The 13,488-nt window shown below is 47.1% G+C and overlaps 1 protein-coding gene across 1 annotated transcript in view; it reads right to left on the bottom strand.

Moving 5' to 3' along the window:
• CORO2B (coronin 2B) overlaps positions 1 to 5,440 on the bottom strand; it is a 77,277-nt gene extending 71,837 nt beyond the window's left edge. The window contains exon 1 of the mRNA XM_081839097.1: positions 5,140 to 5,440. Within this exon, the coding sequence (XP_081695223.1) occupies positions 5,140 to 5,154 (15 nt within the window). The 5' untranslated portion in view covers positions 5,155 to 5,440. The remainder of the gene's footprint in view (positions 1 to 5,139) is intronic.
• Between the last annotated feature and the right edge of the window lie 8,048 nt (positions 5,441 to 13,488).

Genomic DNA, 13,488 nt, shown 5'->3' with positions numbered 1-13,488 from the left:
TACTGGATCAGGCCAGTGGCCCATCTAGTCAAGCATCCTCTTCTCACAGTGGCCAACCAGATGCCTCCTCTGGGAGACCCACAAGCAGGATTCAAGCACAAAATCACCCTCCCCTCCTGTGGTTTCCAGCAACTGGTTTTCAGAAGCATCACTGCCTCCAATTGCAGAGGCAGAGCATAGCTATCATGGATGGCAGCCATCAATAGCCCTCTCCTCCATGAATTTTTTTAATCCTCTTAAAGCCATCTAGATTGGTGGTCATCACTGCCTCCTGTGGCAGTGAGTTCCACAGTTTAACTACGCACTGGAAAAACGCCTTTCTCCATACATGCCCATCTTACAAAATAAGAAGAGGAAAGGGGAAAGCTGGCGTTCCAAAGACTGGGATGCCATTTAGGTCTTTTGACGGTGCAGTTTTAATGGATCAATGAGTAGTTAAACATTGATGGATTAATGCCACTAGTGGGGCACATTTTAGGTAACACATCCAGCTTCTCTGGATGCATTTCCTACCCATATGGGATGCTTTTCCCCTGCCCCCACCCCAGTATCAAACCAGGTAGAGCACTGCTGATAACCTTCTTCCTATTTCTGATAAATCACCATTCCTACTCTGCTTTGTAGGACATCATCCCTGGGTGGGTCTCCCTGCAGCTCGTGAGCTGGCTCATTTTGCTGACTGGGGAAGAGCAATTGGTGCCCCTTTCCCCCAAAACAAGAATATTAGAAGAGCCTGAATCAGTGGCATAGCGTGGGTTGTCAGCACCCAGGGCAAGGCAAGTAATTTGCGCCCCCTAACCCGTGGATTTGTGCCCCCTAACCCTAACCCCCAGATGTTGCACCCGGTGCGGCCGGCCCCCCCTGCACCCCCACGCTACGCCACTGGCCTGAATGCAGGATCAGGCCAAAGGAGTCCTAGCTAGTTCATCATCCTGTTCTTGCAGTGGCCAATCGGAAGCCAGTTTCATCTGTACCAGTGGCTGAACCCCAGCACTGAAAAGGCAAAGTCTAGGACAGGGGTTTTACAGAAGCTGTCCTAGTTTCTGATTTGATCCTGGAATGTCCCACGTCTTCTTGGGATGTCCCTATTTTCAGCAGAGAAATGTTGGAGGGTATGGAGATATGTGACACCCGAGCCAAGGAGATAAGTAACTATACAACCTTTAAAAGACACATGAAGGCAGCCCTGTATAGGGAAGTTTTTAATATTTAACAAATGTTGGAAGCTGCCCAGAGTGGCTGGGGCAGATGAGCGGGTTATAAATAAAACTATAATTATTATTAAATAGAACGTTCCTATTGTCATCAGAAAAATGTTGGAGGGTATGAGATTCCCTTCCCTACCCTTTCTCCATTGCAAGAAATCAATGTGGAGCACCTACACTTTGGAACTCCCTGCCTCTTGACATTAGGTAGGTGCCTTCACTGTACTCTTTTCAGCACCTACTGAAAGCATTTTTGTTTAGACAACCCAGATATTTAGAACACGGGTGTGTTTTTAGTTTATTGCTGGTCTAAGTTTTTTTGAATGTTTTAACTGTTTTTACTAATAATCTGGCTGTTTTGCTCTTCTTGTAAACCCCGCTCACATCAAACACCCACACCCACCGCCAGTTTAGGTGACAATCTCCCAGGGCTGTTTCCATTTTTAACTTGGGAGATTTCTTCTAATGAGCTTCATCAATAGAAGTACCCTCTCTGTTGAGAGATTCTAGGTTGCCCTCCTATTTTTAGCATCTGTGTGCTATCAGTACCAGGTCAAGGTAGGATTAATCATAGGTGACATCTTAACAGTTTTAACTCGGTGTGGTCACCTCTCAGGTGTTTTCTGCTAGGGAGGAGGAAAGAGCTTTATAAAGTGTTAAAAGGCTTCCCCACTCCAGAACCCACCAAAATACCTGCTTAGCTTCTTTCTAGATTCTTTGACTTCTCTGGATACTGCTCACCCATTTTCAAGCTTTGTCCTCAATCATAAGGGCTAGAAACTTGGTGGTTTTTTAAAGTGAAAATAAAGATTCCAAGGTGTGTGCCTGATACTAAACTACACACCCATTTGACTACAGAAGTGCAGTCCTTTTTAGCCCCTTAAGAATGTAGCAGTGGGACTTGCTCCCAAGTAAACATGCATATGACCAGACCGGCGGTAACTGTCAAAATTAACCCAAGGAAGTGAAAGATAATAATTTGCTCAGCTTAAGGAATTTAACAGACACCAAAGCATAGAAGATAAAGATGTGTGGATTAAAGCAAATGCTTTCATCACACTTCAGAAAAAGCTTCAGTTCTTACATTTTAACATTTGGATTAGATGTGAGGAGTAACGAGATTGTGGAAAATGCAAGGATCACCTTTGGGCCCGAAGAACAAGAAAATATGCCCACAGATAATCTGACCAGAGAGGAAGTAGTTAATGCTTACAAAGCATTTTTTGAAATAAAGAAAGAAAAGAATATGGGCAGGGTAAACTCTTTAAAAAAAGAAATGAAAAAAGTAAATACTTAGAAGCCAAACTGTTAAATTTCTCCTGAGGGGGTTAATATTGGTACACTATGCCTGCAATTTGCATGCATTTAATTTTATGAGAGTAGCAAAATGAAAACGAAAATGACTTTGGCAATCCCACCTGCCATTGAACCCAGTAGGTTTTGACTATATGCAATTTTGGCTTCAGGTATGATCTCCAAATTGTAACCCCTGTGTAAGCTGCAGACCTACTGTATTGTATATGCAAGCCTCGCTGGAAAGGAAACAAGGCCTTCATTTGCAGAGAAGTCTAAGTTGCTTCATTACAGGACCGTGAAACGTTGAGCTCAGCTGCCCAGGAAGTTCACCTGCAGAAACCTCATTGAATGGATAGTGCAGCAGCAGCATAAAATGTCTGCAATGGCAGGCATGGCACCACCTCCCCATAGGTGGTGCCCTCCAGATGTTTTGGACTACAGCCCCAATCGGCCACAGGACCCATGATGGCTGGGGCTGTTGGGAGTTGTAGTTCCAAATATCTGGAGGGCACCAGACTGAGGCTGGCCAGCAGGGTGTGCCGCAGGTTCCCTACTTAGATTAAAAGAAGCAGGGCGTGGGCAGAACATATGACTCAGGCACCCCCAACATCCAGGTTCTCCTTGTCTCTCATATACAGAAAAGATGCTGAAGGAACCTGGACATGATGGGATCACAGATGACTGCTTCCCCTGTTCTACAATACCTGCCCACTTGCACTGTGTCTCGCGGCAACAAAAAGTATTGCCCAGCTGAGACATTCAGCAGTGTGTCACACCTTGAGAATCGGTGATGCTGTGTGGGTAGAAATGCAAAGGAGTGAAAAGGGATAGGTTCCCTCTTCCTGAGCTACAGAGGCCTCTGTGCATGTGCAAAACACTTTTCCAGAGCACGTGGCAGGCTAGTAGCTGATTTTAACTTCCAACAGCTGCTTTTTAGTCCCTTGCTGGGTACTGCTTTGCAGGGCCCTCAACTTGCAAGGGCAGAGCTCTGCAAAACGGAAGACAAGACTACAAAACTACTAAATTCAGTAGGTGTTCCTAGAGTTAGCACAAGGCCGGAGGGTTGCTGACACTGTAAAGGCTGTCAAATTTGAGAGAGCTTTGTCTAATTCCCCAGCTAACCTGGCCTCTCTCATATCACGTTGGAACAGAAGCCACAGACCCCAGTAAACAGTCAGACCGATGCACCAAGCAAAACTTTTCACTTGTGAGGAAAAGGGAATTTTCAGCCTGATAAACAGAGAGGAGAGACCACACGCTCTCAAAGAAAGTGATAAAAAATCCCCAAGACTGAAACAGTAAAACTGGCTCCTTTGTATGGTATAGCCTTGCAAAGTCTCTCCAGAAAGCAGGGACCTCTGGGTCATCTCCCTTCAAATTCCCTTCCCTGCTTTCTCATTCCGCACGTGTGGGCAAACTCTTCCAGGTTAAGGGAACTGACTCCAAGAACCCTCAGATTTTGAGGGATGCACTATTCGTCTTTATTTATAGAACTATTTCTATACTGATCTCTCACAAAACATCAAGATAGCGTACAGCAACATAAAACACATTTAAAAGTAACTCAGAACCATCCTTGAAACTACTGGTTACTGCTTAAGATATTTTGGGACTCAATGTGCTGATATACAATCCTTGCGTAGGTCATAAGAACCCTGAATGATCCCATTTTGCAGTTTTGATCAACTGAGGTCAGGGGGACTCCCTGGTTATAACTCAGGAAGGCTGGATTTTGAACTCACCTCCAAGTATCTGCAGTTAATCGTTTGACTGGCATGTAAAACTGAGCAGGTTTTACACTTGTGCCAATGAAGCAGGAGGATTGGGCAAGGCTAGTTTAAACTGTGAGAGGCTGCTCCATCCCAGGGCAAACTCCCTTGCCCTCCCTCTTCCATGCCCCCCCCCCATTAGACTTCCTTCCCCAACAGCCACCTGTAGGGCTCCCCAAGCACCCTACCCAGAAGACTTTTTATATTACAAAAACGCCCTCCCAGGAATGGGAAAAACGCTCTGGATCTCCGTCAGAAGCAGAACTTGGAGAGCTGGGAGCTTTCCCTTCCCTTGCTGGGCTAATGCGAAGCCAAAGCGGGACGTGTCACAGCAACCACGGGAAGCCAAACGGAGAGAGCAGCAAAGAAGTCTTGCACACGGCAAAAACGCACGTACCACACCGGGCAACAGCTGCCGCCACTGTGGAGCGGGCACGCTGGCTGCTTCCGAAAGGGTTAAAAATGCAGTATATCTACTGCACAATCTCCCCCTGTGCAAAGGCGCTCGCAAAGCTCTGCTGATGTAAGGAAGCCCAAGCGACACCACCTTGCTTGCTCACACTCGGGGGCCTTTCCTTGAAAAACTGGCCAAAGACCCTTCCTGATTTTGCAATTTTTTTAAAAAAAAAACCTCGCGAAAAAGGGAGCTGCAGAAAATCACGAGGCACCCAATGCCAGCTCTGCGAAAAGGACTGGACCTGGAGGCCGGTCTGCAGCCGGGAAGGCGCCTCTGCTAGGGACCCCCATCCCGGGCAGGCAGCCGCCGAGAGGACCCCAGCAACGGGCGCTGAACTGACGGAGAGAGCCCCCACCCCACCCTGACCACCGCCTCTGGATGACAGCCGAGGCAAGGGAAGGCAGGTCCTTACCTTAGAGACAGTCATGCAGAAAGTTGTCTAGGAGGAGTGAGGCAGCTCTCCAGCAGGCAAGCGGGGAAGCGGGAGGGCGCTGCTATTCCCCCCCTCCTGAGAGAGAGAGAGAGAGAGAGAGCACGCGGGCGGGCGGGCGGGGTGGCTCGGAGAAACCGCCTCTGGATTTTCCCCTGCAGAGGAATCAGCGTCAGTGGTTACAGGAAGAGCAAAGGACCACCCCTCCCCCCTCCCCTCCCCTTTGGCACAATCTGGTTAAGCTGCCCTTAGTTTATTCCGGGGTGTGTGTGCGTGATTCTGTCCGACTGTGTACTAAGAAGGGACGGAGCCTCCTCTGCAGGAAGAGAGGCAGGAAGAAAGAAAAGGGGGAAAGAGCCAAGCCGGGGGGGGGGGGGGAGAGAGAGAGAGCGGGGAGAGAGAGAGAGAGAGAGAGAGAGAGAGAGAGAGAAACCAGCAAAATGAAACTCCAGGGGGAGAGCAGAAGCAGCAGCAGCCCAGGAGGGCGGGGGTCGACACTCAGCCTCCCCTGCGACACCCTCCTCTTAACTCTTGATGGACCAAATATCTGGGCAGCGGGATTTGAGGATGCTCTTCAAAGGCTTGCCACAAAGGCCCAGACTGGCCTTGGTGGATGCAGCTGGATGGAAGGATAAACCGATGCAGTTTCAGAGAGGGAGGGCGGAAGGAACAAGACACCCACAAGTTTCAGTGCCAAGGTTGGGCACATCTGCTCCCCCAATCCTGGAGCCGGGGGGGGGGGGCGTTGTTTGTTTGTTTGTTGCATTTATATGTCACCTTTATATCCCACCTTTTTCTCCAAGGACCTCAAGGTGGTCACATAGCTCACCCCTTCTCATTTAATCCCCACAACAACCTTGTGAGGTAGGCTAGGCTGAGAGGCAGTGACTGGCCTTGAAGTCACCCAATGAGCAGGAATTTGAACCCTAGCTTCCTAGGTCCTGGTCCGACATTTTAAAAGCTGGCAAGCCTACCAGCCTTGACTACACATGCATGTTCTTGTGGTCTGATTAGAAATGGACACAGTCATGGAGAAGGGATTATCTATAGCAGCCTCCCTCAATGCATTGCCCTCCAGCTGTTTTCAACTTCAGCTCCTATGAGCCCCAGCCAGCATGCAGCACAAAACATCTGGAGGCTGCTATACGCCGTCTCTGGCTGGGTCTGATGGGCATTCTGCTTTGAAACATCTGGAGGGAGCCAAGCTGCAGATCAATGGAACCTCCATGGACAGGTATTGTCCACCTCTGAAAAGTCAATGCTGGAACACACAGTGTGTGTGTGTGTGGCTTTTTGCCCTCTACTGGTGCATCTCTCCCAGGCACTGTATTGCAACCAGGATCCCAGAAAAGGGCATCAAATCCTTAGTCTAATCCAGTTTCTCTCTTTTTAGATTCAGACCTGAATGGCTTGCAAATGGTAGAAGGGCCCCGAGGAGTTCTGCTCACTCCAGACAGTCGCTTCCTGAAGCTTTTGTTTCTGAGCATTTATTTTATTTTATTTTATATTCATAAAATTTACGCACTGCTTATTGTAAAACAACACAAAACCTCGAAGCAGTTTCCAAAAAGGATAAACCAATAATATAATTTTAGAGAAGAAGAATCAACATCAATGATTAAAGCCTTCCAAAAAGTTAAAATAACAATAGACTAAAAGAAAGGAAGATTAAAAGTCGCACCAAATTTCTGAGTATCTCAGTTGGCTTGCTATACAGAAATGTTTTTAGCAGGTGCCAAGAAGTGTCCAGTGAAGGTGCCTGCCTGACATCAAGTGGCAAGGAGTTCCAAAGCTTGAGAATGATTGAGTTGTTACAAAAACAGGAAGAGTATTATGTGGCACCTGCAACAGGGCCAGTTCCATCAGTAGAAGCGGTTGAGGGGGCATATTTGGGGTAAGGAGATCTCATAGGTAAACTGGTCCCAAGTTATTAAGGGCTTTATACACTAATTATAAGACCTTGAACTTGGCCCAGTAGCAAACTGCCAACCAGTGCAGATCTCTGAGCACAGATCTCAGTCCTATCAGCAATCACGTTGCAGCATTCTGCACTAACTGCAGTTTCCAGATCAAGCGCAAGGGAAGCCCCACGTAGAGCACATTGCAGTAATCCAGCCTTGAAGTAGCCAATGCATGAACAATATGGCCAAACTTTTCTGGTCCAGGGATAACTGTGGCTGTCAAACCCACTGTTCAACTTGACATCTCTGTAAGGCTCCAAAGTCCAGGCTCCAAAGTCATGGACTGAGAGAGGAGAGGGATTCTTGAGTTTGCAAGATAGCAAGCCCGAGAAAAACTTGGAGGAATCACTCGTGCCAACTTTAGAAAAGTACAAGCTGTGTTCTTTGTTGCACGTTATCAGAGCATCAGTTCCGCCGGGGAATGTGATGTGCGTCCCTTCCGGGCGGCACCTGGTGGAGCTCAATTACTCCACTGGCACCTTGCAGGATGTTTGCAGAGACGGATCATTGGCAAGGTAGCTTTGAGGTCAAAGCTGGGACTGCTGTTCCACCAGCTGGGCTGGGACACCCTGGACCCTGCTAAGCAGTGGTGAGTAACAGGGAGAACCTTTGCTCAGCTGCCCCTGCTACTGGAGAAGGCAGATAGGGCCACCATTGTTGTTGAGGGGTGCCAAAAAAAGGCCTTGAGGGCCACATGCGACTTGACGTGTTGGACTACCCTGCCCTAACTGCTACCATCACACTGGCTCATGGTATCAGCTATCTTGATGCCCTTTCTGTTAGGATCCAGCCAGTACATTCAAGGCCACACCAGGTCAACTATGAGCGATTGTAAAGTGAGCAGTTCCTAGGCTTCTTTTTCTTATCTTGCTAAATGAACATTGTCTGGAATGGCGATTGCTGGCAATTGCCCATCTATTTACTAATACCTCTGATAAAAACATACAATGGTTTTATTATTTTTACTGTCAGTGCTAAATTCTGAAGTGCCCGAGGACAGAAAATAATAAAATTAAATCCTTTCTGTCTGTCCATTCAATCCCTCCTCAGTTTGCCAGCAAACAAAGGGGTATTTTTTCCATAAGGAGACGATCCAAGTGTATCCTTGCTGAGCTGAGACATTTCATAAAATCTGCCTGGATCTGATAGGGAAGGAACGCCAAGAAAACTACTTTCTTGTCTTTCTTTTTCGGTGGGGGTGGGGGAAGAAAGAAATATCAGATGATGACAACTCTTTTTGTGAAAGCCATGATGGGTTTGTGATCTTCAGAAAGGGGAGCTTGCATTGCATTGTGTTTGGCACAGTGGGACTGAGACCACTTGGGGGGTGGAGTCAGGGGCAGGAACCAGAGATGTAGTGGTTAGAGTGCTGAACCTGGACTGGGGAGACCAGGGTTCAAATCCCCGTTTGGCCATGACACTCACTAGATGACCTTGGGCCAGTCACATTCTCTCAACCTAACCTACCTCACAGGGTTGTTGTGACGATAACAATGGACATGTAGTGGCTCCACCATGCGGCACTTCCCGCATGTATCCTCAATATTTCAAGAACTGGTGAACCTGATACACAAAGGTACAGGGGCCTTAGTTAGAGATTGGAGAGAAAACTGATTTGGTCCTCAGTTTGTTTGTTTGTTTGTTTGTTTATATTTTTAGAAATAATTTTAATGAATACAAAAAAAGAATATAAAATAAGAAAAGAAATACAGAACAAATTTCATACATATACACATAAACATTATTTATACATCTATAAAGCAATATTCAGAAAGAAAGAGGGGGAGGGGAAAAAATAAACGAAGAAATAAAAAAGGAGTACAGTGGTACCTCAGGTTACATACGCTTCAGGATACAAACTCCGCTAACTCAGAAATAGTGCTTCAGGTTAAGAACTTTGCTTCAGGATGAGAACAGAAATCGTGCTCCAGCGGCGCGGCGGCAGCAGGAGGCCCCGTTAGCTAAAGTGGTGCTTCAGGTTAAGAACAGTTTCAGGTTAAGAACGGACCTCCGGAATGAATTAAGTACTTAACCCAGGGTGCCACTGTAAAAGAATTTGGTCCTCAGTTTAATGAGGGGCAGATGGGGCTCATCAACCTGGAAATGTTGCCCACTAGAAGGTAAAAGCAGTTGCAAAAATGTGGTGGCACTAATTATGCAGAATGCTTTCCTTGCTGAAATAGAAAAGTCCCCATCAGTATTGGCATTCCGCCGACCCCTGAAGATGCACCTGTTTAGGTAAACATCCCTTTGGTTTTCTGGCTTAAACGACCTGCTTAAATTGTTGTCTTACCTGTTGTGCTGTTTGGACAGGCTTATTTTGGTGCACATTTTAACTGAGGGTGTTTTAATGTTTTGATGGGGTTGCTTCGCCTCCCCTATCAGCCCCGCCATCCTACAGTTGGGTCTGATGGGAATTGGAGTCCAGAACATCTGGAGGGTACCAGGTTGGGGAAGGCTGCTGTTGTAGCCTCGCAGGAATGATGAAACCCAGCCAGGACTGTGTGTGCAGATTAGGAGTCCTGAACTGCACTTTTAAGCATGTTGCTGCTGCTGCCGCTGCTGCTGAAATTAATCCTGTTTTTGGCATCTGCTGTGTCCCCCCTCCTGGCAAGCCAGACAACCGCGCCTGAGCAGAACTCTGCAGTGACACCAAATCTCCTCGGACTGCATTGCACTAAACTCCCCTTTGCAAAGCAATGTGGGTCTCCAGCACCTTGATTGCTGGAGGGGAGAAGGGGGATGCCTACAGCTCCCACTTATGGCCCTCTAATTGGATTTACCAGTATCTGTGGAGAAGCTCAGAGGGAAACCTCAGTGGCCTCTGCTGCTGAGATTCTCAAAGCGTGGGGGCCATGCCAGGTGATCACTTTGATCCATGCCCGTCTTAATATCCAGGTCAGAACTGCTTCTCAGGAACATTGCTAGGAATGGGCTTAAGAGGGTTGTATCTTACATCTTTTTTGTAAGTGCCCTGACTGTTTTTGGCTGGGAAAGTCAAAGGAACTTGCTTTTAGATTGGGGGGAGAGGTTTACTGGGTAGGGTTTTAGTTTGGGAAATGAATTGCTTCAAGGTGACTTTTTCTTGAAATATTGGGGTGGGGGTGGGAATGAATAGGACTAATGAACGATAATTAATGGTTACTGGGGGCAACAGCAATTGAATTCATTTGGAACAGGATCTGTTGGGAAACTAATTGAGAGGGTTTGGGGCACCTAAGAGGAACTAATCTGGGGTGCAAATTAATTGAAGAATTAAGCTGGAGGGAGAATTAGCCTGCTTGCCTTCTTTGACATTTAAATTCTAAACTTTGGTTCTGTACGTATGAATTAGCATATAATGGAAGTGCTTATGTACATTGATGTCTAGAGCAGGGGTCAGCAACCTAAGGCCCGGGGGCCGGATGCGGCCCAATCACCTTCTCAATCCGGCCCATGGATGGTCTGGGAATCAGCGTGTTTTTACATGATTAGAATGTGTCCTTTTATTTTAAATCAATCTCTGGGTTATTTGTGGGGCATAGGAATTCATTCAGTTTGGTTTTTTTCAAAATATAGTCCGGGCCCCCACATGGTCTGAGGGATGGTGGACCGGCCCACGGCTGAAAAAGGTTGCTGACCCCTCATCTAGAGGCTTCTGCCCTGAGAAGTTTTATGTTCCTAGCAAAGCCTCTTCTGCTTCTGAATGGTTAGATGAGTGTCATTCTTCTGTCTGTCTGTCTGTCTCCTAGGATTTGCATTCAGGTCTGATTTGGGGACCACTTTACCTTCTGTTGGAAAATGTCCTTCGCATCCTGCAATATTTGGCTGTGTAACTTGCAAGCCCAGTTGGAAGACACCCCCGCCTCCAGGCATTCATTGGCCACCTGGCTTACTGAAAGGTTGTGGACCTGAGGCCTGAGCAGCCAAGCATTCCTGTCTGCCCATTTGGAAAGTCCCGTCTCTTGCTCTGGGATGGCCAGCTTTCCTATCAAGGCAAATCCCATGGTAGGGGATCTTTGGAAAGGAATCGAAAACAAAACTGCTGACATCATAATGCCGTTATGCAACTATATGGTGTGACAGCACATAGAATACTATGCACAGCTCTGGACACCTCACTTCCAAAAGGATGTTGCAGAGTTAGAAAAAGTTCAGGAAAGGGCAAACAAAAATGATCAAAGAAGAAGAGTTTGGATTTGATATCCCGCTTCATCACTACCCGAAGGAGTCTCAAAGCGGCCAACAATCTCCTTTCCTTTCCTCCCCCACAACAAACACTCTGTGAGGTGAGTGGGGATGAGAGACTTCAGAGAAGTGTGACTGGCCCAAGGTCACCCAGCAGCTGCATGTGGAGGAGCGGAGACGCGAATCCGATTCCCCAGATTACGAGACTACTGCTCTTAACCACTACACCACACTGGCTAGGATGGAAGGGATGGAGCAACTCCCCTAAGGGGAAATGTTGCAGAGTTTGGGATTTTATAGCTTGGAGAAAAGGTGAGCAAAGAGGTGGCATGATAGAGCTTTATAAAATCATGCACGGTGCAGCTGGAGTTGTTCTTCCTCTCTCCATAACACCAGAACTCATGGATATCTAATAAAACTGAATATTGTAAGATACCACAGAGCTAAAGTATAGAAGGAGGCAGTGATGGCTACCACCTTGGAAGGCTTTAAAGAGGATTGGACAAATTCATGGAGGAGGAGGCTATCAATGGCTAGTAGCCAGAAGGCTATGCTCTAGTATTGCTTCCGTATACCACTTGCTGGCAACCACAGGAGGGTAGAGGGCTCTGGTGCTCCTGTGCTGCTTAGCCTTATGGGTTTCCCATAAACATCTGGATGGCCCCTGTGAGAACAGGATGCTGGACTAGATGGGCCACCTGTCTGATCCAGCAGGCTCTGCTTATGTCCTTCAGGCAGGGACTGCCATTCCTTTGATATCTACATGACAAAGGAACACAGGAAGCTTGCCTTACACTGAGCCAACAAAAACAAGTGAGAAGGTCCCCAGGCATATGAGAAACAATAGACACAAGACCTCAGGAGCCTCCCAAAGCAATGAGAACATATTTTGAAAAACAAAGCGAAGAATTTAAGGCCACATATAAAATGTTTGTGTGTCTGTGTGCATATGAACGCCACAGTTTGTGTGACAGTTTCTCCAAACATCTCAAACATCTGTACATAGGAGGGCAACCAAGATGATCAAGGGTCTGGAAACCCAGCCTTATGAGGAAGGGTTGACTTGGACATGTTTAGCCTGGAGAAGAGAAGCCTGAGAGGTGAAATGAGAGCTATCTCCCAACATCTGAAGGGCTGTCACATGGAAGATGGAGCGAGCTTGTTTTCTTCTGCTCCAGAGGGCAGGACCCAAACCAAGGGATTCAATTAACAAGAAAGAAGATTGTGACTAGACACTAGGAAGACCTCTCTTACAGTAAGGGTTGTTTGACAGTGGAATGGACGCCCTCAGAAGGTTGTGGACTCTCCTTCACTGGAGGTTTTTAATCAGAGGTTGGGGGGCCATCTGTCAGGGAATCTTTAGCTGTGATTCCTGCATTGCAGGGAGTTGGACTGGATGACCCTTGTGGTCCCTCCCAAATCTACAATTCTATGTATACAATTGTATTCCATTCTATATGAAATGTTAGATGAGATATCCTGGATTACATCCTGTTTCACGCTCCATCAGAAATAAAACTGGATAGTTCCTTTCAGTTGGCTGCCACAGATCTCACTGAGACTTCTTGCTTGGTTTTTCCAAATTGTATTATAAATCACTTTTTATACCTGTGATGCTGTCTGTTTCCCATACCGAACCAGACCACTGGTACACCTATTCTGACAGGCAGTGGCTTGCCACAGTTTCAAATATAATTATTTCCCCAGTGCTGCCTGGAGATGTTGCTGGGAATTGAACCTGCGACCTTCTGCCTGCATAGCAGGTGCTCTGTGACTGAGCCAGAGTCCTTCCCTGTGGACAAATGGCAGCAGGCCAAGCTTTCCCAATCATTCAAAGCCCTTGCTTCACTTCCTGAACTTCTACTTGTCTTGCAGCAGTTAAATGGAGAGGGTGAAAAATTAGCTGCCCCAGCCATTTCCAGCTCTCAGCTTGAAATTGTGCCTCAGGGAAAGTGTTTGCGGATATAGTCCTCCTCCTTGGGACATGTGGAAAGCAGTTCCCGCTGTGTGTGCCTCTGGGGTAAAACCAAAAATGAAACTGAGAGTGTGTTCAGCTTGGATCTGGGAAGCCAGCTTCAAGCACTACTCTGCCAAGAAGTCTGCCTGTGCGCTTGGTTAGGTCGCCAATCTCGGACCTTCTTTTACCACCTGTAAAATGGGAACAGGCAAAGAGAAAGGTCGTCAGGCCTTCACTTCCCTATAA

The sequence above is a fragment of the Podarcis erhardii genome (genome assembly GCF_964252035.2).
Source record: "Podarcis erhardii genome assembly, chromosome: 14".
Lineage (NCBI taxonomy): Eukaryota > Metazoa > Chordata > Lepidosauria > Squamata > Lacertidae > Podarcis > Podarcis erhardii.
This window is presented reverse-complemented; position numbering and strand designations above follow the sequence as displayed.